General features: G+C 43.7%; 4 protein-coding genes across 6 annotated transcripts in view; 1 reads left to right on the top strand and 3 right to left on the bottom strand.

Moving 5' to 3' along the window:
- Window positions 1-4,396, bottom strand: part of wwtr1 (WW domain containing transcription regulator 1) — a 33,813-nt gene extending 29,417 nt beyond the window's left edge. For 2 of the 3 annotated variants that reach the window (XM_083671797.1, XM_083671798.1), the window contains exon 1: window positions 3,635-4,396. In XM_083671797.1, the coding sequence (XP_083527923.1) occupies window positions 3,635-4,038 (404 nt within the window). In that variant the 5' untranslated portion in view covers window positions 4,039-4,396. The remainder of the gene's footprint in view (window positions 1-3,634) is intronic. The other variant, XM_083671799.1, reaches the window with a different exon arrangement.
- Window positions 4,397-8,428: 4,032 nt separating this feature from the next.
- Window positions 8,429-11,300, bottom strand: commd2 (COMM domain containing 2). The gene is made up of 5 exons (XM_083671057.1): window positions 11,112-11,300; window positions 10,718-10,795; window positions 10,526-10,608; window positions 10,083-10,256; window positions 8,429-9,780 (listed from the first exon to the last, which is right to left on the bottom strand). The coding sequence occupies exons 1-5, from the start codon at window positions 11,176-11,178 to the stop codon at window positions 9,580-9,582; spliced, it is 603 nt and encodes a 200-aa protein (XP_083527183.1). The 5' UTR covers window positions 11,179-11,300; the 3' UTR covers window positions 8,429-9,579.
- A 1,157-nt stretch (window positions 11,301-12,457) lies between these two features.
- On the bottom strand, window positions 12,458-23,632 carry lmnb2 (lamin B2). Its single transcript, XM_083671739.1, has 12 exons — window positions 23,191-23,632; window positions 21,293-21,429; window positions 20,018-20,174; window positions 19,393-19,518; window positions 18,811-18,981; window positions 18,395-18,520; window positions 17,840-18,060; window positions 16,679-16,901; window positions 16,234-16,341; window positions 15,864-15,983; window positions 15,222-15,311; window positions 12,458-15,101 (listed from the first exon to the last, which is right to left on the bottom strand). Exons 1-12 carry the CDS (start codon window positions 23,407-23,409, stop codon window positions 15,063-15,065), a joined length of 1,737 nt encoding a protein of 578 aa, XP_083527865.1. The 5' UTR covers window positions 23,410-23,632; the 3' UTR covers window positions 12,458-15,062.
- A 654-nt stretch (window positions 23,633-24,286) lies between these two features.
- rpl36 (ribosomal protein L36) lies at window positions 24,287-26,395 on the top strand. Its single transcript, XM_083671435.1, has 4 exons — window positions 24,287-24,372; window positions 24,833-24,927; window positions 25,386-25,520; window positions 26,262-26,395. Exons 2-4 carry the CDS (start codon window positions 24,835-24,837, stop codon window positions 26,349-26,351), a joined length of 318 nt encoding a protein of 105 aa, XP_083527561.1. The 5' UTR covers window positions 24,287-24,372; window positions 24,833-24,834; the 3' UTR covers window positions 26,352-26,395.
- The last annotated feature ends 337 nt before the right edge of the window (window positions 26,396-26,732 follow it).

Raw genomic sequence — 26,732 nt, 5'->3', positions numbered from 1 at the left:
ATGACCTCTCTCTTTCTATCATACAGGTTTAATGCAACCACCGCCCACTCATCACAACAATACAACCACCCACGCACATCTTTACAACGCACACACACACGCCTAATGCAACCAGCTCTCTCGCTCTCGCTCTCTCTCTCTCTCATATACCACAGACCTCATGAACCCAGCTCTCTCTCCTATAACACAGGCCTTATGCAAGCAGCTCTTATCACATAGGCCCTAATGAAACCACCTCCTCCACATCACCATGTTGACCAGAGGAGTTGGGGGAAGGTTTAGAAAAAGGGTTGCGTCTGTGTAGGGTGTGGAGGAACAGGCTCCTGTTACAGCGGAGGTGAGGGAGGAACGGTGGGATAGGTCCAGACACGTTACCAGTGAGAGGCTATGGGAGAACTGGGAGCATAGTTGGGGGACCGTCTGTAGTACAATACCATGCCACAGTACCATAACACTAACCCCATAGTCCTACATCCTGACCTCATTAGGACAGTGTAGTAATGATGGTCACTATTGTTCTCCTAAGTAGTCAGTGGAAGTGTATCAGCCATTATGAAGCCATCATTGTATTCACAAGTTTTTTTATGTGTGTGTGAGACAGTGCATGTGTGTGTGTGTATGTGTGTGATAGACGGGGGGGGGCAGTTAGGGGGGTGCTAGATTAAATCATTGTCTTCTGGGAACACACACGGTGGGTGGATGGGAAAGACGCACAGGACAGTGAGGAAGTTTAACCTTTGACCCAGTGCTTCTGTCATTGTACAGAACTTCCTCCACAGTAGATCGTTGTAACCCTGAACAGGACTTAACCGTTGGAGGAACATCCACAGAATATTCTGTCTTCGTTAGGACATTCTAAATTATTCTAATTGATGACAAAACACAAATAGCTTCTAATTCAACCCTTATCCAATTTTAAAATTCCAGAATAGAACGCTGAAATAAAATTTAAAAAAACTGAAGTGTAATCAATTATCAGGTAACTATCATACTACAAACGTTCTAAGTAAATATATTTTACTAATTTTAATACGGGGCAGTAAAATAAAGTGTTTTTCAAAAAATCGACTCCTCAAAGGGTTAACAACAGGCTGACAGGAGTCATGATGGAGCAGCAGTTGCCTCCTACACAGAGAGCTCAAAGTGAAACTGGCACACTGCTGGAGCCGGGCCGGGCCAGGATGACTTTGTTCCGCTGCCTGGTTAATTGCTGGGTGAGGTGAGGGAGGGGGAGGGGAGGTTGGGTTGGGGGGAGGGAGGGACGGAGGGAAGCCAGGGCTCCCCTCCAGCTCTGTTGGTGGTGATGAAGCCAACAGTGAACACCTCAGGAGGTTGGAGGCAGGAGCAGACATGTTCTCACCCCCGACTGGGAGAGGGAGGGAGAGAAGGAGAGGAGACACCTCTAGGGCTTGCAGTTCGATGAGAGATGTTCCCTCCTCTCCTCTCCTCCCCCCTCCCCAAAAATGATAAACTATAGATATAAGAGCTGGTCTCAGCCACTCCCTCTTTAACTCCCTCATTACCTCTCTCTCACCCACTTGTTCCACACTCACTCCATTCTTCTACATTGTTTTCTCTCTCCCTTGTCATCCTCCCCCTCCCTCTCTGCCTCTCTCTCTGCCTCTCTCTCTGCCTCTCTCGACTCATCACATGCACTCTTCACCTCTCCTGTGGGACTGTGTGAAGTCGGCTAATGAACAGCCAGACTCATGATCAGAGCTGACGTCGTTAGTTACCCTGAGGGTCAGGTCTGCAAGCACCCACTGCCACAGACCACAGGCACATCTCTCTCTGCTACTCTCATTATCTGTTCTCTCACACACACACACACACACACACACACACACACACACAATGTTTACATTACAGGCCGATAGCTGTCTGTTTCCTGAGAGAAAGAGAGAGAGCTCTGCTCTGCACCACTGCTTTGTTATTCATTGTTTTACCTGGTTGCTTGTGTACATGCTAATATTGGACTAATACAGAATAGTTAGAAAGACAATGAGTCTGGGGCTCATTACTTGATGGGCCATTGATAGTGTGTTAGATGGGGGAATCTGGGAATCAGATCTAGGTGTGAGAGGCACTGTAAAGTCAACAAGTTTTGAGAGCCAGGAGGGCCTCTGTTGCCTCTCGCCCCAAGGCTGCACTCTGGAGGGTGTGTTTTCTCACACCTTCTATAATTACTGCCCCCTAGGAGGACACCCCACTGAGCTGACCCCGGACACACACTGACACACACACACTCCGACACACACCAACCTCGACACACACACCAACCTCGACACACACACCAACCTCAACACACACACCAACCTCAACACACACACCAACCTCAACACACACACACACACACACACACACACACACACACACACACACACACACACACACACACACACACACACACACACACACACACACACACACACACACACACACACACACACACACACACACACACACACACACCTCTCCCTATAGTCAGGTAACCACCATGACCCCTGGGGCAGGGAAGAATAGGTCTGCCTAGTCGTCTCGTTCCTGAGAGTCAAGTCAAAACACACATTTGCATAGAGACTGACTGCATCTCCAGCAGGCCAGATGAAGAGATGAAGAGATATGCCACCCCACAGAGAAAGACTTCTCGCTGATAACGTAGTCACCTCCTTATCAAAGTTAACAAGAGAAGGGATCACAGGCTTTGTGTCTGTGTCTGTCTGTGCGTGCATGTTACAGGTGCAACAACATAGATTCTCAACAGTGATACTGTCCTGTCAAGAGAAACACATCACACCTTGTTCTTGAGCTGAGTTGAGCTATGGTCAGGGGTGAAAGGTCACAGACACCTCAGCGTAGAGGCGTCTGTATAAGGTACAGGCCGTTCATCAATGTGCGTGGGTGCGGATTATCAACGCCAGAGCCATTGTGGTCTAACCAGCTGGGGCTCCAAACGAAACCTAAGACAACTTCACTGAACTAAGTCAGGTATTGCACAACTCACTAGAGATGGTCTGTGATCAAGTTGCATAGAAAGATTTTGGTCTAATTCACAGACTGGACCAGAGGCAAAATATTTAACTGAGGGTTCTAATGGCAGGTGTTCTTTTATGTTCGTGAAGTGATTCAATCATTCCAGAATGGGATTAACCTACTTAGAACAAAAGCATGCAGCCCCTACTAGGCATTAAAAGTTTGACAAAGTGTTAACTTCTCGAATCTCGGGGCCCCACACTGCAAGCACAGACAGGTAGGGATCGCTCAAAATGACTTGAGGCTACACGCCGTTACCTATTGGGTTCGACCTGTGTGAATAAGGGAAGGGTATTAGGGTTTTAGCTGACAGTTGCAAACAAAGACACAAAAACAGTGTACTCAGTCAAACTGGCCGCACAGCGCTCAGAGGGGCCGCTCGTTTATCAGTGATCTGTCCCTATTGTTGTTGGCGTTTGCGCTCAAGTTACACTGATTTTCAGGACCCACTTATCATTTGGATGCGCAAATGTCTACACTGACGACTAGACTGAACTGTATATATGGCATAAATAGTTGTGTGGTGTGTGTGTTTTGATTTCTGAGCAATTTGGGCCTATTATAAAAGTCAGTGTGAGAAATTGTAGAATTAAAAACTTACTTGAGAAAATACTTCTGTCCGTTGGATGTGTAGGCCATCTCCCATCCAGGAGGCAGGGGTAACTCATCGGCAACATCGAAAGATTGGTGCCGGATATGCGCATGATGTGCCGGGCTTGGAGTTGGGTTGGCTCCCGTTCCAAGCTGTAAGGACGCAGGGGAGGAATGTGACCGTACGTGCTGTACGGTTAGCCTGGGAGGGTGGCTCCCTGAATCAGTGCTTGACTGTCGGGAGTGAGATCCAGAGTCGGGCTCCTTGAAAAACGACTCGGGTAAAAGTTTTTTCCTCCATGAACTTGGTTTGGGGTTCATAACCGAATTAAAAAGCGCCTCGAGATCCGTATCCGAGTCCTGCGCGACATGGATAACTTGTTGTCCTGGCATAGGCTGCAGTGGGTTGTTCATTTTGCTTAGTGGAAAAGTTACAGGGCAATACAGAGAATAGAAAAAATATACAGTTTAGAGGCGACTACAAATATCAAAAGTTATGTCCTCTGAAGTAGCTTAGGCTTCTTCTCCTGAAACTTTCCTGAAACCTCCAACAAAAATAGTTCTTTTATCACCTTTCCTGTCGTCAAATTCGTCTCAAAACAAATTTAAAAAGTTGAAAAGAGAACAGAAAAATGTGTCCCCTACATCAGAAAAGTTATTTGAAATGTGTTTTCCCTTTGCGCCGGTGATTTTCCTAGATCTATTCGGTGCCCGGACTCCGCTCCCGTCCCAAAGTTAGTAAACTCAACTTTTCTACGACGCCTGTGTCAGCAGCACCTCATGAATAATTCACGACCCCGGCGCTCGAGGGGTTTAACACAGTTTCGTGATTACAAAACAATCTCTCAACTGACTGAAACTATTGATGGTCGCATTGGCCGGTGTAACAAATGAGCAAATGTCGAAATAGTGACTACATGATACTCAGCGACAACAAAAGTTGCGGAATCAATTCTTTGTTTTGTTTTCCAACTCGGCGAAATCACAGCTGTCTCACTCCACTCACTTTGGATTGGCTGTTGGGACGGAATATAGTCGGAATAGGCCTATGCCTGCAGCCTAGAAGTTAAAGTTGTTCCAAAATGTTAACAATTATCACATCAATGCATTTTTGCTGTAAGAATCGAATAGATTCAACATGTTTTATTTGTTAGAAGATTATTGAATGCAGCCCATTGTCCGAGAGCGCCGAGTACCGAATACACATAAAGTATGCTATGTTCTTCTCTTCTAAGTGGATTTCTCATTAATTTGACCATATATAGAAGTATATTTATGAATCATAGGCCGCGCCCACTCCTGTCAAAATGTGTAGCCTACCTTTTATCCACTGTAAGTAGTCCACTGACCAGAGGTTCCGTTTTCTAGGCGTATGGAACTCTATATTTGATCAATATTTTTTGAAAAATTCCCATAATTGTATCTATTTGATTTCAGTTATGTGTCAACACATTGGGCTACTCATGGTGAGTTTAGTCAAACAGTTGTATCTAAAATATCCACTAATGTTCTACACAAGGCAAATATTTAATTGCTCAAAAGGTCTGTTGATAAGAACATTTAATGCAGCCGGCCAAATATCTACTTAGTGTGCAATTAGGCCCAATGTTTATAACATGGAGCAATAGATAAGAGAGTTGTATTGATACGTTTGGTTTTAGAATAGAGTTGTTCGAAAAGAGTTGGCCCCTGAAATAATAATGGTCCTGCAAATGCAATACAGCCAATGATAAAAGGAACCACAATCTACTCTACCCAACTCAACAGAGGGTGCAGCTGTCCTTTGTAATGTCAAATGCTATGGGACGGCGCGTGCCACCCTGTAACCAATCCCTTTGATGGACAATCACTCCATCCTCAACAATGTTCCTGCCAGCCGCCCCCTCACCAGTTGCATGTCTTTGTGGGGTCAGGTCTCCTCCAGCTCCCTCCAGCCTCAGCTCAACCTCCATGTGTAGCAGTAGTGCTTGGAGTTTTACAATAACCTTGTGATTAGTATCCATGACATCGTCTGTCTACATCTGACTAAAAGTTAGCTTTTCGGTGTGGTATTGTATGGTTGTTGATTGAGGGTGTAGTATTGGCAAACAGTGTTTGATACCAGTCACTGCAGGCAGTTAAATAGATGCTACAGGATATTTGTTGCTAATTCTTTACATAAAATTTTGGTCTTAAGTGTTGACTGTGTGGTTCATATAATGTAGATTGATTTCTTATCTCGTTAGACGACACAGTCCTTAGTTTAAAGACAACATACTTTTGCAAAATAAGCTTTTGCTCATGGTAGTGGGGAGGTGTGCCCCTCTCTGACCAATCAGGTAAATTCTTGACAACATTTTCCAATCCAGGGACCCGTTTTTTGGCTCATGAGAGAACTAGTGGCTGAAAATATACACAATTCCTGTAGTATGCATCTCTTTAAACATAGCTGTGCCAGCCTATAGTTCACCAAAACCCGCATACACACTAGCTTGACCTCCCACAACACATAGTCAATGGTGGAGGGTGTGAAAGGATCATATTCAGGCATATAACATTGACCATATTCATACTGTAATCAAAGGTCATAGTACGAATTAGTAAGAGTCAGTTTCTCGTTAAGGAGGATCAGGACGAATCCTCACACATACATTACACACAATATTATACTGAGACAATCAATTTTACCCGTGTCTGCATTTCCGTATCTCTCTCTCTCTCTCTCTCTCCCACACACACACACACACACACACACACACACACACACACACACACACACACACACACACAGGCTGTGTTGCTGAGGCAGGCTCTCAGGCGATGTACATCTGTCTATGAGAACAGTTGACTTTGACAGAAGTTACCCCCCCCCACCACCACCACCATGAGAACCCCCCCTCTACTCCCTAAACTCCGTACCCTGAGAAACCCACCTGTTACTGCCTAGGCCCCCCTTAAAGCCCCTGACCTCTCACTCCTGCACCAGCCCGCCCTCAGCATCTCGCTCTGGAATATAGATAGATAGATAGATAGATAGATAGATAGATAGATAGATAGATAGATAGATAGATAGATAGATAGGTACTTTATTGATCCGCGAAGGGAAATTAAGGCTTTAAAGCAGCTCACATCACAAACAACAACAACAAAATAAAGTAAAGTGACAATAGAATAATAGAATAAAATAGACATCTGAAACTTTATATACAGTAAGAACAGTCCAGTATGATTTAACATCCCCACAGCCTGACTTTGATCACCCCGATCAAGCCAGCCGGAGGAGGAGTTGTACAGTTTTATTGTGGCAGGCAGAAAAGATCTCCTGTAGCGCTCTTTATGGGACAGTGAAGCATTTTTTTCAAATCCAAACTTTTGGAGTGTAGACCCAAAAGAAGAAAACAAATTTTACTGTCCCATTACTTACAAACTGCACTGTATGAGTGACACTACATTTTCTTGGTATTGTTAAAGTAGGTTGTCTGTCATGCTACGCTGTGTCAGTCCTTCAATCATGTTGTGATTCTTCACAGTCTAATGTCCCATAACAATGCTGACATTGATTATAACCTTATGTTACTAATGTACTTTCACTGCAAAGTTATTACCTATTACATGTAATAAAAGTAATTATTTTATGACTGTGACCTATTTAGAACCTGTTGTGTTGCCTTGTTTCTTTTATGAGGGTATACACGTGCATAATGAACAAGGTGGAGTCTATGTGATCCTGCCCTCAAACTGACAAAGTTAAATTCACGTCACATGACCTTTCTAAAGGATATGACCATATAATTTTATTTGAGTGTTCAACCAGGAATAGACAATTTCAGAGGGTGCAGCAGATGGCAGGAAGCGCTGTAAGTGGCGGTGACGATGACGCACAGGAAGCACCTGTGTCATTTCCCTGTGCTTGTGTGTCAGAGTGACCTCACACCAGCGGGACTCCCACCTGAAGGACCTTTGACCTTACAGGACGTTTATGATGACAGTGGCTCCAGAGGCTAGGGGCCGTAATGGAACAGGGTCAGGGCCCACTATAGCAGTTACATCCCACCGACTATATTAGCCAGTTCTATTGTGATCACTAGACCATACTCCTGTACTGATATGAAAGGACTGGACCATCTTCTCAGGCTTAAAACTGTCTCGAAACTGCCATGGAAGTTGGCATCGAATCTCTGCTCTTACTCACTCTGTCCAGTCTCTGCTTTTGTTTTCACTGAAAGCGGGGACTGATGGTTTACCACCATGAGAACACACAGGGAAATAGACTTACTCATCAATGTTTTGTTTTGGTGCTTTTTGGATGATGGGAGGTCTTAACGATTAATCATTACCTTAGCAGGGAAATAATATTATACTGAGACAATCAAGCACAGTAAAGTGGTGAGTTTTACTGTACTACACCACACAGTCAGGAGTGACAGCTCGACAGGGCATGTCAAGTTAGGATCTGATTGTGTTAATTGATTAAAAATTATCTATAATTTGATGATGGCCAATTCATGACAAACATGTAACTTTCAGAAAATCTGTGCTCAATCTGATAAAAATCATTAGATGTCTTTCTGATGTATTTATTAAGTAAGCATGATAAAGTGGGCCATAAGTTCTCCTAATATAATCAACAGTTCTCAGCCAAACTCATACAGAACATTCCCTCACATAAAACACTGTATACTTGAAAGCATCCCTTTGTGAACTATAAATGGACAATTCAATTATATAGGAAATCTTTAGGTTACATATGTAACCACGGTTCTCTGAAGGACATGAGGAGACGCAGCTCGAACACCATCAAACCAAAGGAAGAGAAGAGACAGAAAAAGGTTCAATATCTTGCTTTATGCAAAGTAAGTGAAAAATAGCATTCAGCATATTCTCTTTTAGGCAAAAATAATACAAAATCATGAAACACATTTTAGTCAGGCATGAATGAGGATAAAAAATGGACAATCGACGTCCATGACAATGGCACAATTCATGCATCACATTGACTACCTTCGACCACACTCTTGATGTAAGACGCAATGTAATTGGCTTAATCAATGCAGAAAATGTACACATTCTGAATTCTCTACGTAATACAGTGCAGTGTTCTCCCTCCCTCTCATCCAGAATTGGTCCCAGCTAAGGCAGCTCTCATATGAAATGTGTTGAATACAAACACTTTTATAAAACACAAACACTTAAAACATATATTTAAAAAAACAAACAAACAAAAACAGTCAATGAATTCAATAGCAATGCATGATTACAACAGAGGGTGGAGGATGTGTCTTTTGCCAGGTGCTGTGTACAGCTGACATAGTATTAGAAAAGACATCCTTGATCAGTAAACTCCGTCCTTACACATTAGAAATGACTGCCAATGCCCTCCTTGAGTCAAAATGCCGCCGCCCCCCCCCCCCCCCCCCCCAATTCTCATGTAATTAATAGTAGCTTCATTACTATACATTATTTAACAGCCAATTAGATTTGCAGTGCCTTTATGTTTCTACATTATGTTTATGTTTCTACCATTGGGTGTCTCTCCTTGTCTCCTTCCCTTCACTTGCCCTAACTGAACAAACGTTACACAGGTCAACCCGTCCTGTCTGCTCAGATCTGTGCAGAAGGAGACAAGGACATAACCAACCCAGTTAAGACAGTTCATGCTATGTTACAGCTGCCCATCTCCTATTCTCCCAATCCCTTCGGAGGGCTGAACTGTACTACCCTCTGGTGGCACGGCTCCATGTTGAGATTTATTCAGTATCAGAGAGAACCCTATTAGATGTTCTGCATAGTTCCAAGTCAGAGGGGACCCTATTTGATGCTGTACAGGACTTTTGGTCAGTGAGGACCAAATTGGACCATGACCTGGGTTCTGAGTTAGAGGGGAACCTATTTGATGTTGCACAGGGTTCCATTCCAGACCAGCCGGGACCTAATTTGATGATGCACAGGGCTCTGTGTCAGCTCCGAAGGGGGACCCTATTTGATGTTGCGCAGGATCCTGCGGCAGTGGTTGGTCTTGAGCTCAGCTAGGGCGCTCTCCAGCTCCTGGATGAGGTGCAGCAGGGTGGCAGGGTCCGTCTGCAGGACACGGGCACTCATCTCACCACCACTCTCCTCCAGGTGCAGCTTCAGACTCACTGTAGGTTTCACCTGCTGCCGCAGAGCACGACTGGCCAACTAGAGGGGAGGATAGAGGGAGAGGGGAGGACAGGGGGAGAGGGGAGGACAGGGGGAGAGGGGAGGACAGAGGGAGAGGGGAGGACAGAGGGAGAGGGGAGGACAGGGGGAGAGGGGAGGACAGGGGGAGAGGGGAGGACAGAGGGAGAGGGGAGGACAGCCCAGTGTTAACATACTGAGACAGTGGGAGGGAGGTAGAGCTTAAACTACCACACAGGAGGGGAGATGTCTTTGGGTATGATAGAGCTATCATGCACACAGAAAGAGACAGAGAGAGCAGGAGAGATAGATAATGCACACACCTGTACATCGAGCCTCCACTCCAGGTTGTGGTAGTGTGGCAGCGAGGGGGTCAGCTCGCTGAGAATGCTCCGGATCTCCTTTCTGCTGTCCAGGTAGAGTTGCAGCAGGAGCTGGTTCAGCTCCTCAGAGAAGCCCAGCACCAGCACTGAGTCCTGGAAGTCCACCTCAGAGACCTACACAGACAAGATGGAAGTGAGTGTTCTAGCTGCTGCTGTATGCTGGGTACACAGTGAGTGTGTTAGCTGTACAGTGGTTGTAGCAAGTGTGTTAGTATAAGGTGAGGATAGTGAATCTGCTAGTTCTAGAGTTCAAACTCTGTGTGCTAGTGATTGGCGTGGGTAGAGCAAGTATTCTCATTCACTAGAGTGGTTACAGAGTGTTCTAGCTGTAAAATGGACACAGTGAGTGTTCAGGCTATTGAACGGGTATGGTCTGCACTCACCATGAGTTTGGAGCTCTCCGTGAGCAGGTACATGAGCCCCTCTACACCATGCTGCACTGTCTCCACAGCAACACTCAGCTTCCCTGGGGGACACAACCCATTTGATGACGTCTGATACTCATTTATGAAAATGACATTGCCAACATGTTGCATTCCATGTTTATAGTCATAGAACATTGGTGCAGTACTTACTGGCAGCCCCCTCATATATTTTAGGATTACTTCCCTTTCTCAGGAACTCAACAGCTATTCGTCCAAACTCACCAACCACTGAGGAAAAACAAGGACAGCAGTTCAGGCAACAACAACACAGGCTTAGCAGCTAGAAGCCAAGTATCTCAACCTCTTTCACAACCTCTTTTCAACCTCTTTTCACACTAACTCTTTATAGTTACTAACTAGCAAGTTACAATTCAGATCTATACACAATAAAAGCTGTTGGAGAAACAAAGCCAGTTCACAGTAGTTTCTGTCTCTTCGTGTTGTTTTACAGACAGTTACATTAGCTTACAACATAGCTGGCTAGTTCGTCTAGCGTTGGTTAGATGTCATATCGTAGTTAGCTCTCATGCTAATAGCTATTTACCTGCTGAGTCCACCTCTGGTAGAAACCCCAAATGCTCCTTATGTTCGTCAGACAACACTAACAACATGGTTACTTACTATAATTTAACTGTCAATATACAACGCTGAAACAACTATTCGCTATGTGAAGAGCACTCTGCATACATTTAGCTTGATAGCTAGCCTAATCAAAATCACATGATCATGTGAAGGTTCCATTTCCAACTCCAACCCGAGAGAAACAAAAATACTACGAAAAAGGTTCCGCATTCCTGTAGAACAGCGTGCTAGCACCACCACCAGGTGAAAACATGAATTGTACATTCGTCTGGTATTTATCACAAAGGCCATGCTATCGCCAAGCACTTGAGATTGTAACGTTAGACAGATTCCAAGTGTCTGTCACTCTGTAATCTTTAACAGTGATAACAATGTTGGCCACTGTGGCATTCCAACCCTTGGATATCTGGAGGCTTAAGAAGGTGACAATGCATATCATCTCTCTCTCTCTCACACAGACACACAGAGAGACACACACAGACACAGACACAGACACAGACACAGACACACACACACACACACACACACACACACACACACACGCACACACACGCTGTGTTTTGCCTATGACCAGTGGTCTATCTGAACTGAGGTCTTGGATGGGTGCCCTGGCGGGATGGGAGGATGCAGGACTATTCTCCTCCACTCCACAGGTGTTTGTTCTGATGTCTGTTCTCAGGCCAGAGGATGTGCCGGATGTCCTCACTCACGTCCCCTCTTCCTGCCACTCTGCCCTCTGATGTCATCGCAGTGGACACAGGATGCAGCTGTTAGCAGCTATGAGTTCGATAATCACACTCTTTTGGACTGGCGGGCTATTGTGGGTGACCTAAAATAGAGGGCTGAACCAATGATGGTAACCTAGGTTTTTTGTGTTTAAATCCTAATGCTTATGGATGTCTATTGTTATGACAGTGCCAACAAGTCTCTCTCAGCTGCAATGTCTTAGGTTTGAGTCTAGCATGAGAGACTAGAGTGCCCAGGGCCTAGGGTACAGGAGATGTTGTGTGAAGACTGAGTTACAAATCTCTCACAAATTAAATTAAAATTAATATATATATATGTAATATATCTTCTCTCTCTATGCCTTTACTAGATACTAGATGCTTTATATTTAGTCTCAAATGTCTTTTTCTCTGATGGTTTGTATATACTGCCATCCTATGGTCTAGACTTGCATTGCAATAATTGAAACAGTAGTTCCCTAATAATTTAACCTACCAGCTAAATATCTGATTAAATCAATAACAATGTGTATGATGTAGAGAGTAGAGCTTGCATGGATGAAACAGGACATTTATTATGGAAAACATTTATTTATGTATACAAAAACATATTTAAATTGTAAGTGTAATTATAATCAATAGCAGTACAACAAACACACATTTGGCATGCGCCCCTCCCCCACCCCCTCCCAAGTCCTCGTACAGTGATGAAGTTCAGGGTTTTCATTTGATCAATTCACAATTTTAGGTATGGCTCAAATAATGCTTCACTGGTGAATTTCCTCTGTCAATTCATACCCTCATTTCCTTACAGTAAATTAAAAAAAAACTCCTAACATAACTTTTTAGCTTCTCTACTGGCTTCATGTATTGCTCACAGATTCTAATCTCATAGCAAGAGCCATAGATAGTAACATTTTATGTGTAAAATTGGGTAAAACCTGAAGATATGGCAGTACAGAGAATGCTATACTGTATTTCACGGATTAGTACTGTGTAACAACGGTACTGTATGTAACCAACAGTGCATCAAACTTAACTTAAACTACTCAAGAAGCTTAAGCTAATTCACTGGTAGTGGTGGAACTCCTATATAGCTAAACGGTGATTAGTAAATGATTATCACAGTTCAATCATGATTCACAATTGTTTCCCCCAAACACCATCTTCCAATATTGGCTGTGATGGAATCATGTGCATCAATACAAAACAATTGTACCATTGTTGCAACATTGTTTCCATGCCTTTCAGTCAAAATTGCAAAGACAGCTGTGTCAAGCAGACATGATTAAAGGACATTTTTGCCAAAACATTTAGAGAGTTCACCCTTATTTAGGTTATTAAAGAAAATCACACTACCATTTAGACCCCAACTTGATCATCTTCAGAGAACTTGAAATAAAACAAAAACATCAACAAAATTGATTACAACATGATAACAACCCTATCAAAATTATAATATTCAATAATGCAAAGCACTGCATTCAAAGACGTACAAAAATTCTGTTTCCCAGGCCAATATTAAAACTATAAAAGTCGAGGCAACATTGCATGTGTTTACAGCCTAAATCGCTGATCAAGTGAACATGAATAATAACGATCCAATTGCTCTTGTTTTTCCAAATCCAATTCAAAAAGAAATGTTGAGTCAACACTGCTTGGGTCGTGAGTTGCTTGTACTAAGAGCAGTGTCAAGAATGAAAGATCAATGAGGTTTGTGAGTATTCAAATCCTGAGGTCCTCTTTAAAACTTAACAGTACATTTACAACACATAGCTGTATGTGATAAGCCGTATGCAACAAGTATCATACAAGTTCCCAAAACTCCAATTCTAATGCCATTGAATGGGTTTCAATGACATTTTGATATTCCAAACTTTGAAATTCCAAACTGCTATTGCTGACTAGAAGAAGTACAACTACCCTTCATTTTCAAAGCCTTAGGCACAACCATACATTCAGTAGGTGCAAAAAAGGAAGGAAAAAAGAAAATCTGGTTTGTGTTTTTTCAGATTCCCTGCCATTCAATCTTATAGCTACATTTAAATATGCACACTGCAATTTTAACTTAAGTGTACTTGTCTGAGAAACATAATTTTCAAAGATACATGTTCACAATTTATCATTTCAACAACATCAGATTAGACAACAGGATGGAAAAATATCATTTGGGGTCAATTACCATCTTTTCATCATGAATACCATATTAGGCATAATTCCTGTCCATTTTAGGACAATGCAAAAATATTAATTAGTTTGAACACTTATTTGATAATATCCACTTTCATTTAAGGTGTTTAAAGATATATTAAAATCCGACAATCTTTTAAAAAACACACTTTTAAACTTTGAGGAGAGATATAAATCCTACCATTTCATTTCCACCCTGTTGCTCTGATGAAGAAAACCAGTCTACAGACAGCACAAGCTAGGCGACAGCTGTCAGTTACAATCTACATTACACATTTAAGGAAGCAAAGATCACATGATCCACTCAGCCCACTCCCCCCCCCCCCCCCCCACAATTCAACACCTTCTCCTCTATCTACCGCCTCGATGGTGATAAATTAGCTTTACATCATCCAATGATTGACTGTAATGTCACCATCCTTAAAATGCCACAAGGAGTAAAACACATTTTCCCAATAACATTCTGCAAATTTCTTCTAAAAATAAGACATGGTTAAAAATGTAGTTCCAGGTTTTCTCTTCAACAGACGTGTGTATGGGATGGAAGTACCCCATACACACTGAGGTCCTTTCTAACTTTTCAGGACAACATACAGCTTCACATCAGTGTCCTCCAGTCCCAGGGGGGTGATGGACTGGAGAGAGATCTGACGAGGATGGCTTGGTGTGATACTGAAGGCAAAAATATCATTCTGTTTATACCGGAGACTTCCAGCTCTGCTTGAGAGGGTTGTACTCCACATCATTAGGGGGGAGGGTGTAACACCTTATGTATATTCAGTCCAAAAACTCACTGCAAAAATTATCACGTTCATGATTATTACCTGGCTGGATGTTAAAAATGGAGTCCGTTAAAAATATGGGCAGGCTCTTATCTTGTCTTATCAGATAAAAATATTAAGAACACATGACATGAAGTATACAAAAATATTTGAGTGACTCTAGAAAAACAAAAGCAGATATTTGTAGGAAAAAACAACAGCGGCGAAGATCCTTCTTCACATGATTGAACATTCTCTAGACGAGGTCTTTGATCCCTGGGAAGAGGGAGAAAGAGAACAAATGAAGTGTGAGAGCAAACAAGATCTACTAAAAAAAATAAAAAATAAAATCAGGAGAAGAGGAGCCATATGATTTCAATTAAAATGTAAACTTACTTGGAGTTCTTCCTCCTCATAGTCTTCATCATCATCATCTCCATTCTCCACCTCCATCAGAGTTTTAGTCACGGTTCTCTTTGCCACCTCCTGGACAAGAGAGGAACAGCATGAATATAAACCACTGCATTGTTTTGCATTCATGCCACAATCTTACAGTAACCAAATTAAAACTCTCATCTACCCTTCTTCCTCAGATGTTTACATTAACAATACATTTATGCCATTTAACAGACGCCTTTATCCAAAGCAACTTACAACAAATACATTTGGCTAAGTAAGTGAATCATCTATCCATCAGTCATCATAAGAAAAAAGTAATCTATGCTAGGACCAGGGGCTATTGGCAGTCACAATGCTAGAAGAAGGAATAATTACTTTTTTAAATTAATTAATTTTTTTTAAATTATTATTATTATTATTTATTTACAGGAGAGAAACTTGTACAGGGTGGTAGTGGGGATGAAGAGGTCTTTAGGATGTACACTCATTATCCCCTCATGGATTTAAAGGAAAGGAGAGGTGCAAGAAACATGGTGGAAACACCTTATAGCTAGTCCATGGTTAATGGACTGCTTTTACATACACTTTAGGGCAAAGGGGAGAGAATGAGCAATGTGACGTCGCTCTCCTGCTGCCTACCTCTCCGTCAGAGTTGACCAGCATGGTGATGATGTCATCACCTGTGCCCCAGGAAGCCTGGCTCTTCCACAGGAGATCAGAGGGGGGGCTGTGGGACACCCCTGCGTTTGCACCCCATACCTGCAACCACACAAGAGGACACTACTGTTAGACTGGTAATACACACACTGCAGTCTTTATAGTGGTCTCAATGGTTACAGCAATGGACTATAGTCAATAAATGAATTATAGTCAATAAATGTTGGTAGCAGTGGTTCCAATGTGATTACATTCTCGTAAAAGTCCAAGTCCCTTCTCTGTTAGTGTGATTTAGCCACCGTTTGGTTTAATCTGTGTCCATGAATCTGGCCCTGTGAGTGCTGCTGCTTACTGTCACAGTCTGCCCGGCCTTGAGGACAAACTTAGGGGAGAACTTGTAGGAGATCTCCTCTTCCTCACCAATCTGCCTCGTCAGCCTCCAGCTACCCAGAGACTGGTCCTAGAAACAGAGAGCCCATACATTCACTAAAGGGAACACTCACAACACACTGAATATGAAAAAAGAAAGGATAGCCGCAGTAGTAAGTGCAACAAGGGTCTCCCAACCTTCACCTATGGGGACCACCAGCCCTTTCACATTTAAAGTTGTCGGCCTGAAGATTGACAACCTGGTTCAAGTTGTCAATTCATCATCAAGCTCTTAATAAGCTCTATGGTAAAGGTGAACTAGTTCAGGTTACAACAAATATGGAAAACAGCTGGTGTTTCTCTAAGAAGGGTGGGAAACCCCAGTCGTACGCCTAACCGACCCCTGGCCAAACACTGCCTTGACATACCTTGTCAGAGTCGTTCTTGAGGGTGACGCACTTGCCCTCCAGGTCAGTCTCTTCGATGGTCACGCTGCCTGTGACCTCCACCTCCTGACTGATGTGGACCTGCGGCACGACAACAGACCCCTCCTCCAGCTCCACCCTCTTCCTCTTGGCTCGCGAGGAGCTGCTGCTGCCCGAGGCACGGGACACCGTCACACGAGAGGACGGGCTGGGGGACAGATGCAGCCTGACGGACACACAGGGAGAGAGGGAGGGAGGGAGGGGAGAATTTAGTTTGCAGGCATTCCATCGTTTTCCAATCTTACTCAGTCACATATAACATCTCATTTCTTCAGCTTCAGGGGCAGACAGAAGAGAGATAACTCAGTTTGTCACACATTACACATTGTTTTTTTTTTAAAGAAAATGAAAATCTCATGACGGTCTGAAAATGGAGGGGGAGAGTGAGGATACATTGACTAAGCTCCGGTTACATTGAATAAGCTCTGGTTGTCCTGAACAGAACCCAGGAGAAAGTTGTCATAAGCATGACATTAAGTGAGAAACAGGTGCCAGCTTGACATGACAGCCATTCAGGTTGGTGTTTTACATTCCGGCCTGGGGTGTACCAGAGCAAGTTGAGGCACGCTTGACATATGAAACATTTCAGGGTCACTGAAAAAGCAGTTAATTTCAATCACTGTGCCAAAACTGAAAGTGAACATTCTAGACAGAAGAGCACAGGAATATCAAGCACAGATATGAGAGAATCGGCCATAAACTTGGGAGAGATGGGTCAAAGACCTTCAATTAATGCCATATGTATTGGTCTACCTGCTCGTGGCAACAGGAATGTGATCTGTCTTCTTTGAGCAGCTTGCCAACAGCAAATCATAGACAGACTGGAACACAGCTGCATCAATCTGATGGCCAGGAATGTACTGAATGACGTGGACCTACTCAGACATGGGCTGGAGGAATGTTCTGTGCTCACCTGTCCTTATCTCCCTACCATAATTCAAAGTAGGCACTGTGTGTGTGTGTGTGTGTGTGTGTATATGTGCGTGCATGCCTCTACTCCCCACCTGTCCTCCTCTCCCTCCAGTAGATCTTGTAAGTGATGATCTTTGTGTGTGCCTGCCACTGTGTGTGTGTGTGTGTGTACACATTGTATGCCGTTCCCACCTCTCCTCCTCTCCCTCCAGTAGCTTCCTGTAAGCGTTGATCTCCATGTCCAGGGCCAGTTTGACATCCAGCAGCTCCTGGTATTCGTTGAGCTGTTGCTGCATGCGGTCTCTCATCTCAGCCATCTCCCTCTCCTTGGAGTCCATCTGACGACGGTGCTTGTCTCTCTCTCCAGACAGAAGTTCCTCCAGCTCACGCACTCGATCCTCAGACGCTGACGCCTACACATGGGGATATAGTACCAGATATAGTCATGATACATGCAGTGACTACTGTAACCACACAAGGATCAAAGGACTAAGTTGCGGCAGCAGAATGTTGGACATCGCGCGAAAACGTTGAAGATCAATCTCATTAGTAGGACTGAAGTTTGTATACATTTCTCACCAATAAGAACAAATCAAGTTATATCAGATCACAGGTTACAGGGAGTTCATGTTACTGGAGAAAAAACAACAACATAACAACCAGGACAAACCTGGTGGACTACTTTTTTCTAGGCGGGGGGGGGGGGGGTTGTTTAGTCATCAATATGAACCATATGTATGTGCATACCTGTTTTTGCAGAGCTGCAAGCTGATAGGCCAGACTCTCGATCCTCATGCGAGTTTCCTGCAGCTCCTCGCGTGCTGTGCTCACGGCCTTGTCGTTCATGTCAGACGACACCTTGGCGTTATCCAGCTACAAGCAGAACATGATGCAGAAATGTCACGCTAAGAGGGGGCGCATATAAAACAACGTTATCCAGCGAGAATAAGAAGATAAAATATCAATCATGAGCTGAACAGGATATAAAACATGGCATATAGAAATACGAACAAAAGGACCACATTGCAGATGCAGTATTATTACAATGGTTTCAAAAGGACTAGAAGGGCAAAATTTCAGGGCAAACCTGCTGAAATCAGAGGCATGCACTTGTGTAGATCTGAGAGGATTGGTTGGGCAAACATTCCATCTAGCCTGGTTACCTTAGACTGGAAGGTGTGCTCCAGCTCCCCCTTGTAGATGCAGACCTGCTCCTCGTGCTGCCTGCGCAGGTCCTGCAGAGCCTGGGCCAGTTTGAAGTCGTAGTCCTGGTGCGCTCCGCTGTCCACCTCCACGGTGCGCTTCTCATGGCGACGGCGCGTCTCACGCACCTCCTACGCACACAGAGAGTTAAAACACACACCAACTTCACCGAAAGTGCGTTTAGACATCGCAAACAAACCTAAAGAGATTTAGATGCACTTGCAAAAGACACTGAGGTAAAACATTAGCATTATAATGTGGGTGGGACGCCACTGTTAGAATTTGAATACTGCTTTAACAACTGGTAGTACATGACAATACGGGTGTGTTTGAACTTGTTAACATGCTTCGGGGCAAAGACCTCTGCAATGTTCAGGGCCATAAACACAAAGACATTAACCTAAAACGGGGTGTCACAGAGCTGGAAGGGGGATAGTGGCTTTTATTTGACAAACCACCACTGAATAGTGTTTCTGTTTCCACACACACACACACACCCCCACCCTTGGTCAACAGCTGTGATTGATGCCATCTCCACCCACCTCCTCAAACATGCTCTTCCTGAACTGCAGCTCCTCAGTGATGCTCTGGCAGCGGTTCTCGAGGTCCACTCTCATCAGAGTCTCCGCCTCCAGCTGCTTCTTGGCCACTGCATGAGCATCCTCAGCCTGGGGGAGGGACAGAGACGGTATGAGAGCGGGTTGAGTCCGTTTTCTGTGTAAGTCAGGCGGCCGATTGATCGCCCTGGCCCAAGCTTGTGTGTATCTGGTGTGCATTAAGCATGTGAATGCATGCCAGTGTTGTACAAATCACAAGCGCAAAGGTTTTAACGACCCCCAATTACTTCCACAGTAATCCACAGTATAGACTTCTACCTCATGACAGTTAACCACATACATCTCTGCCAACTTTCATGTTAGTCATTTCCGTTCACTGTACAATTTGCTGTAGTAAACCAACCCCCCTTATATAAACATCACTTGAATGGTACATCGGCTGTGTCAAGACAGGTGTGACCAAAGATACCACACAAAAAAGGCAGCAGTCACCCAAAACTTGTTTGTGTGTGCGAGACTGTTACAATAAAACTGGTAAGACAGGTGTGAGAAATAGAATAGGCTAGGGTAGAACAGAACAGGTATGCGTAAAAGCTGTAAAGCTACAGACCTTGGCGAGCTGGGCCTTGAGGTCAGCCACCTCGGCAGCCAGGCCACCATTCTCACTCAGGGCAGTGCTGAGGGCAGCCTCGCTCTGGTTGAACTGAGCCTCCAGGTCCTTGGCCCGAACCATGGCCAGAGCCAGGTCTCCATCCTTCTTCTTCAGGCTGAGAGGAGAGAGGGGGAGAGAAGACGGTGAGAAACAGGATCTATTCTATAACTCAGTAATAACAATACATTTAGGTTACTTTCTTATGTGCCTCTAGATGAAAATCTAATGATATTCACATTTAATGATATAACAAATAAGATGAACCTAGGCTAGTCTTTATCTGAGTAATAAACAATATTAATATATTTACTATCATCTAATAGATGTGTGTGACATCACTGCTGATACAAATTAATTTATGAGGATGTTCCCTTTGTGGGTGAGCATTGCAAGGTAGTTTCTAAAGCACTGACTTCCTGTCTCTGAAATAGTTGACTAGTAACCAAGTAAACTATAATCAACAGACATGTGAGTCATTGGCTGAATGTCTTCCCCAATGCATTGCATCCGCTATACTCCCCTCCTTCTCAAAACCCATTGGAGGAGGTTTGTAGTTTCCCCTTTCGGACTTCTCCTCCAATGCAATTTCAGGAAGCGGCGAGTAGAGAGGATTCAAGGAATCTAGGAACGTTTATTTTTTTTGTGATTCAGCCATTGTGTCCGGCTAATGAATCATCCTCAGAAAACAGAAATTGTCTACCATCTGCTCTTAACCAACGAAAAGAATCTGGTCAAACCAGCTTGGCTGAACTGCCCTTGAAAGTCCCCAGCACCAAACCCAGGGAGAAGAGGATTACATTTAAGTAAATCAGGCTTACACACTTACAGCAAGACCAATTAAGAGAGCAAACACTACAATAACCACATAATTACTGTTCATAAAACCATTAACATGTCAAGTCATTGACTAATAAAAAAGAGTCTATGTAGGAGATGGGTAGGTAAAGTAGGTCTAATTTAGAGCATCCTTCTCATATTATAACAACAAAAAAAGACTGCAATGCAGTGCACACTCTTATTCTTAACATTTGTTTACAGGTCTAACAACCCACAGAGATCCACATTCCAGAAGGATTTCCTATAACAGACTTCCAAGAATTTCCAGTATGTCATATAATCTAGTTATTTCCATGTGCGTGATTGAGTTAGAGGAATGTGCAGCCTTTCCCATTAAAACAACAGTGGTCTCCAGTATATATGGGTCTCAGGGTGGGTGTTAGCTAGCCTACTCACTTCCTGGAGACCTCCTCCAGCTCAGAGTTGGCCTTGCCCAGGTCAATCTGCAGCCTGGCCCTCTCCCTCGCTGTCTCGTCAAGTACACGCCGGGCATCTGCTAGCTCCGCCTCGTACAGGGTCTTAATCCCAGTCACCTGGTTGGAGGGGGGGGAGACACACACACGATGTCAGTCACATGAGTCGTGTCCAGATAATTTATCAGCATACCAGAGCCTATTTTCCCTCCATAGGCTACACACATGAATGTACATAGCTTCAGTTCAAGGATGTGGCAAGCTTTATACTTCAAAAACACACGAGAGAAGAGTGAGAGTGAATGTGATTCTCCTCCTGAAATCTAACCAGGGAAACATCTTTATTAAAAACAGAACATCTCATGCTTTCATTGTACACTTTAATCCTCTAATAACATGCAAATTCATAAATCATTACAAAGTTCTTAAATATGCCACACAAGCAGTCTCAAAACAAGTTTTTATAAAAAAAATCCTGTCAGCTCAGGTCACACAGCTCAGGGCGAATCATAACAGACATTCTCGCTTTAATAATATAAACAGGCTGAGAGAGTAACAGTCAGAGATTCAAATTTTTGAAAGGCGCCCGTAGCCTCGAGCCACTCCCCATCTGGCACTTTGGCTCTCGCCACACCACAGCCCCGCACGCACGCACGCACTCATCTGAACAATAAGCACGCGTTGACTCTCCCTCTAGCAGGGTCTCTATACAGCTTGGCTCAGTTCCAAACAATGATCCCATTCTGGGGTCTGTTCAATTCAGTAGACACAGAGCAAGTCAAAGCTCTTCCTAGTCCCAGTGATTTTCTATATAAACACTATGCAACAACATAGGAATGCAACAGCAGGCAAGCTGAAAGGATGGGGCAGGTTCAAAAGGGCCTTGCTGACCTCTCTTGCCAGAACAGGTGTGACTGAGCCTAAGTCCACTACTGGACTATAAACAATCACTGACACGGTTATGGGTCTTCAGTCACTTTTAATCTATCTAATCAATCTAACTGCCTATTGACTTCAGCTGTCAACTACATCAAAAGCGGATGAAAACTTGACATTGTGTGCAATAATTATGAATGTGCGACCGACCTAGAATGGGTTGAAAGTCACATTTTTGTCGAATAAGTAAAATATATTTGTCTCTCCGATGTAACTGTGTGGCCTGTTGCATAATATGGGATTCCCTCAGCAATGCAAGTCTTGCAAGTTATATTTCGGCGAGTGAAAATGCAGCTAAGGTCCTCCTGACCCCCCATCAAAACAACAATACTCGCGCGAAATTCGAATACAGTGAACTTGTCCGTATAGTAAGCACGTTTGCAACTATGGAGCTAATAAGACTTTCGAGAGTTTGCTTGCAACATTTTGGAACGTCTCGACCAATCAACAATACATTGTAGCTTCTGGCGCGAGTGCTATAAAGTATATGGCGCGCACTGATATCAAAGGTCCCGTAACCAAGTTCAGCTGACTACTGGAGTAAACAATGTAATTTCTCCGCGCAATCTCTTAGTTCTCAACCGAGCTGTCAGGTGTTGATCCGCTACCACCAATAAACTCCTACAGTAGCCAACACCGGTGAGCTCTCAGTTACTGGGCCTGGAATGGAACGTTGCAGCTCCATTGAACGTTATTAAACACATGCAAAAGAAAGTTTCACATTACTAAATTGTTTCCTTTCTATTGATGCCGTCTGATCATTCAGGACTGTATGAAGGTTAGAATAGCAAATGTGATATCACATAATATTTTCGACCATTGAACGTCCCATTGATAGTTTTCATTCCAGGGATTAGTCAGACCCAATTAGCGGAACTTCAGCTAGCCACCGTTAGCATGCTTCAGCAGCATGGAAAATACAACATTTGAACGGTTAAGAATTACCTCGCGTGTAGTGACTTCCTCCTTCTCGGAGACCTTGACCATGAGCCGGTCATTCTCTAGTTCTAAAGACCGCGCACGGTCGATATAAACTGCGAGGCGGTCATTCAGGTGCTGTAGGTCCTGTTTTTCCTGGAGGCGCGAGATCCTCGTCGGCGAAAGCGGGGTTGAAGCAGCCGCCCGGGTGGACTGGGCAGCGCGGCTAGGGGTTGCAGTCGCCATGACAATTCTTCAAGTTTATCTCCACTCTGCAATGTTTCCAAACTTGCTTCTTCAATGACCGATCGCAACGCACTTGTTGTTTTCAGGCTGCAAAAGCGGGTTGGCTACAACCTAACCGTGCTTGCTCGTTGAATGAAATATGCAATCCGCTACCAAGCCATGTACATTTCTCGTACTATTTTTGAAAGAACTCGCCAAAGCAAGATGGCGGTACCTCACGCGGACCGCGCCAAAAGGAGAGTTGACTTTTGCCTCTAGTTTGTCTGGTAGTTGTAGTCCGGAGTGATCACATCTTACTAAATATATATACAACAATAGCACTTTTTGCCCTTATACCTGTACAATAACAGTGTAATTACTGTATAAAAACAGTTGTTTTAACATGTTTAGTACATTACATAATTTGTTAATTGCAGTTTTGTTTTGTCCCTGAGATGGTTAGCTGGTGGTTAGCTGATCCCTATGATAATAGTCACTTCTCAAGGGCCAGTTGTAATGTGGACTCCCTGTATATGAGTGTACTCCAAGAGGCCCAGGCTTTTAAGGCACAGGTGGCAGTGCACTTGGCCAATAACCATAAATAGGGTTGCTGATTCCCTCTTGATTGCTATCCATAAAGTACAGTTTGACCAGTCCTCTAGTAGAATGCACCGGTCCCTGGGATTGTACTGTGTTGACACTACACCGGTCCCTGGTCCTTGAGGCAAAGGTTGAGAAACACTTTGCTGCTTTTTTATGTTAATGTTGGGGTTGGTGACCCCATAGAATAACCATGCGGGTGACCCACACTTGAATGTACACACACACACACAGTGAACCAGATTCTTATTTAGGAATACACCGTATTCCTATCCTTAGGGGGCGCTACATATATTTCATTGACATTCTCTTGTTGGAGAATCCTCATTACTCAGCTTTGACCGAAAAGCTTTCCTTCCTGTTTGTCCGCCATTGAAAAAGCAGGTAGGATTTTTGATGAGAACATTTTAGTATTTAATATCCATTTAAAATCATTGTAATCTGTTGATCAAGAGCAAATTTGATAAAACCAACGTAACCTGTAGTTGATATCAATGGCATGTTGCAAATATTGCCTTGATAAATGTTATAGTTTTAATGTAATTCGACCGTCAGATTGATGCGTTTACATGGCCTCTCTACACTCCGGCTTGGATTTACATGGAACTTCATGTCCTGACGCGTTTAAATGTCTACAGAGAATACGCTTATCCTTGCATTAGTACTTGCTCGTGTAATCTGGTCTTTAGTGCCGCTAACTGAATAATGTAAATTAGCAAACTAGCGTACTTCATCTATCAATATTGCTAGTGCCAGCATTGGCTCGCATACTGTCATACCATTAGCCACATGTTCGTTTTTAATTCACGTGATCAATCGTCTAACCTGAGTTTTCTTTCTGCAGACATGGCTATCAGGTACCCTATGGCCGTTGGCCTAAACAAAGGCCACCCGGTAACCAAGAATGTGACCGCGCCGAAGCACAGTCGCAGGCGAGGGGTGAGTGAGTCCATGCCAGTGATGATACCAGTCCATGCGAATCTACTGAAACATGACAACATTCTCATCATGTAATGAATGGGTTAGCGACTTCATGTATGTTAGCGTCATTTGGACACCATAGAGGCATGCAGCGGTGTGACACAGGCACTGTGTCACATGCATTTGTTGGAGTACAGAGACCGTGGTCTAGTCATTTGGATGTATTTGGTTCAAATCGCACAGCTGTCTCCGTTTAAATTAAGAAGGACGAAGCTTGCTCTGACCATAGAAATTCTATGGCACTGACTGCCTGACTGGAAGGTGAAGGTGATGCTCATGATCATACTTATACGTTGGATCTCACATTGGATCTATAGCCTGAGCACTAAATCACTGATAAAACCGTCACTATCTTTCATGAGTCTTTTTGCTGCTATGTGCTTGCTCTAAATCCAACCACCCTGTTTGTTTTTCAGCGCCTGACCAAGCACAGCAAGTTTGTGCGTGACATGATCCGCGAGGTGTGCGGCTTCGCTCCCTATGAGAGGCGTGCCATGGAGTTGCTGAAGGTGTCCAAGGACAAGCGTGCCCTCAAGTTCATCAAGAAGAGGGTATGCATGCATGTTGATTCCTCTGTTACTGACCTGGCTGGTGTATTTGTGTTGAGACACTACCTTCCCAGGATATAGTCTCCAACTAGTCTTGCCATCAACTTTCATTCAGTGCATGGATGCAAGCATTCAATTGTATCTCTCTTTAGCCCTGTACACACAGGTTGTGGTCCAGTGGAAGTCCCATTGCTTTTCAATGGGCATCAGTGTAAACAGTTAAACTGCGTTACAATGTTCGCTTTTATTCAAAGCCTGTTAAAGACTTTTAGATGCAGCCAGTCAATTGGTTGAATGACTAAGTGCAAACCACCCAGCTCGAACTCCGCATCACAGTATGATGCGAGCAGGGGTAAGACAATGCAGTATGTCTGCGATTTTGATGCAGTGTGATCGAGATGCAACATAGAACCTGCAGTAGCTCTAAAGTCGTATATGCCTGAGCTTTGGACAGTGATTGTCCTACATTTTCTGCAATTTAGATTGTGGCCTATTCAAGGTTCTGCAAGAGTGTTCTCTTCACTGTCAATGTGGTTAAGACAAGTGGAATTGCTACCCTCACATTTACTGATTGGTCAGATTTGCAGATAATCTTGCAAACCATGTAACAAGTAGTCTCCTGTCCCTGCCCCCTTCCATCTCTTACCTCCCTGACTCATCCTTTAGCGTTGTCCATCATGTAAGAATGCATTTTCTCTTGTCAGTGTTGCACATCTCTAATGTATGTCTTTATTTGCCCCCCAGATTGGAACCCACATCCGCGCCAAGAGAAAGAGGGAAGAGCTCAGCAACGTCCTGGCAGCCATGAGGAAGGCTGCTGCCAAGAAGGATTAAACTGTTATTGGACAAATAAATCTGTATTTCAATAAGAGAAGAAATGCTGCCTGCTCTTTATTTACTGTCTTAATATTACTGTCATGGTAACAGTTGGAATGATGGAGATATAGATTTATAGGGAAGGAGGAATTTACACAGAATTACACTTGATAATGAATTGGTCAATTGGTATTCCTTACAGATGTTATGGGCTCTGCTTGCTTGGCCATAATGTGTGGGCTTAAGCCAACTGGCTACAGAACTGTATGGCATGCCAATGATAGTCAAAGGAGTTGGTTGAAGCATGCAGGTCAGAGATGGGGCTAGTGGGCTGTATCTGTTATAGTTACATATTGGCTTTCACTTAAATTACAACAGTTAGCGTGAGGTTGGGCTAAG

The sequence above is a fragment of the Argentina silus genome (genome assembly GCF_951799395.1).
Source record: "Argentina silus genome assembly, chromosome: 6".
NCBI lineage: Eukaryota > Metazoa > Chordata > Actinopteri > Argentiniformes > Argentinidae > Argentina > Argentina silus.
Note: the sequence above shows the minus strand (reverse complement) of the source record. Positions and strands in the feature narration are given on the sequence as shown.

What these genes read in the sequence shown, in the direction of transcription:
- commd2 (XM_083671057.1), bottom strand. Translation starts at nt 11,178, where the DNA reads ATGTTGTTAGTGTTGTCTGACGAACATAAGGAGCATTTGGGGTTTCTA. An exon ending in ACCAGAGGTGGACTCAGCAG is followed by an intron (nt 10,796 to 11,111) that starts GTAAATAGCTAT and finishes GTTTTTCCTCAG; the next exon opens with TGGTTGGTGAGTTTGGACGA. An exon ending in AATATATGAGGGGGCTGCCA is followed by an intron (nt 10,609 to 10,717) that starts GTAAGTACTGCA and finishes TGTGTCCCCCAG; the next exon opens with GGAAGCTGAGTGTTGCTGTG.
- lmnb2 (XM_083671739.1), bottom strand. Translation starts at nt 23,409, where the DNA reads ATGGCGACTGCAACCCCTAGCCGCGCTGCCCAGTCCACCCGGGCGGCT. An exon ending in CTGGAGGAGGTCTCCAGGAA is followed by an intron (nt 20,175 to 21,292) that starts GTGAGTAGGCTA and finishes CTCTCCTCTCAG; the next exon opens with CCTGAAGAAGAAGGATGGAG. An exon ending in AGGCCGGGCAGACTGTGACA is followed by an intron (nt 15,984 to 16,233) that starts GTAAGCAGCAGC and finishes GTGTGGTTGCAG; the next exon opens with GTATGGGGTGCAAACGCAGG.
- rpl36 (XM_083671435.1), top strand. Translation starts at nt 24,835, where the DNA reads ATGGCTATCAGGTACCCTATGGCCGTTGGCCTAAACAAAGGCCACCCG. An exon ending in AGCACAGTCGCAGGCGAGGG is followed by an intron (nt 24,928 to 25,385) that starts GTGAGTGAGTCC and finishes TTTGTTTTTCAG; the next exon opens with CGCCTGACCAAGCACAGCAA. An exon ending in TCAAGTTCATCAAGAAGAGG is followed by an intron (nt 25,521 to 26,261) that starts GTATGCATGCAT and finishes TTTGCCCCCCAG; the next exon opens with ATTGGAACCCACATCCGCGC.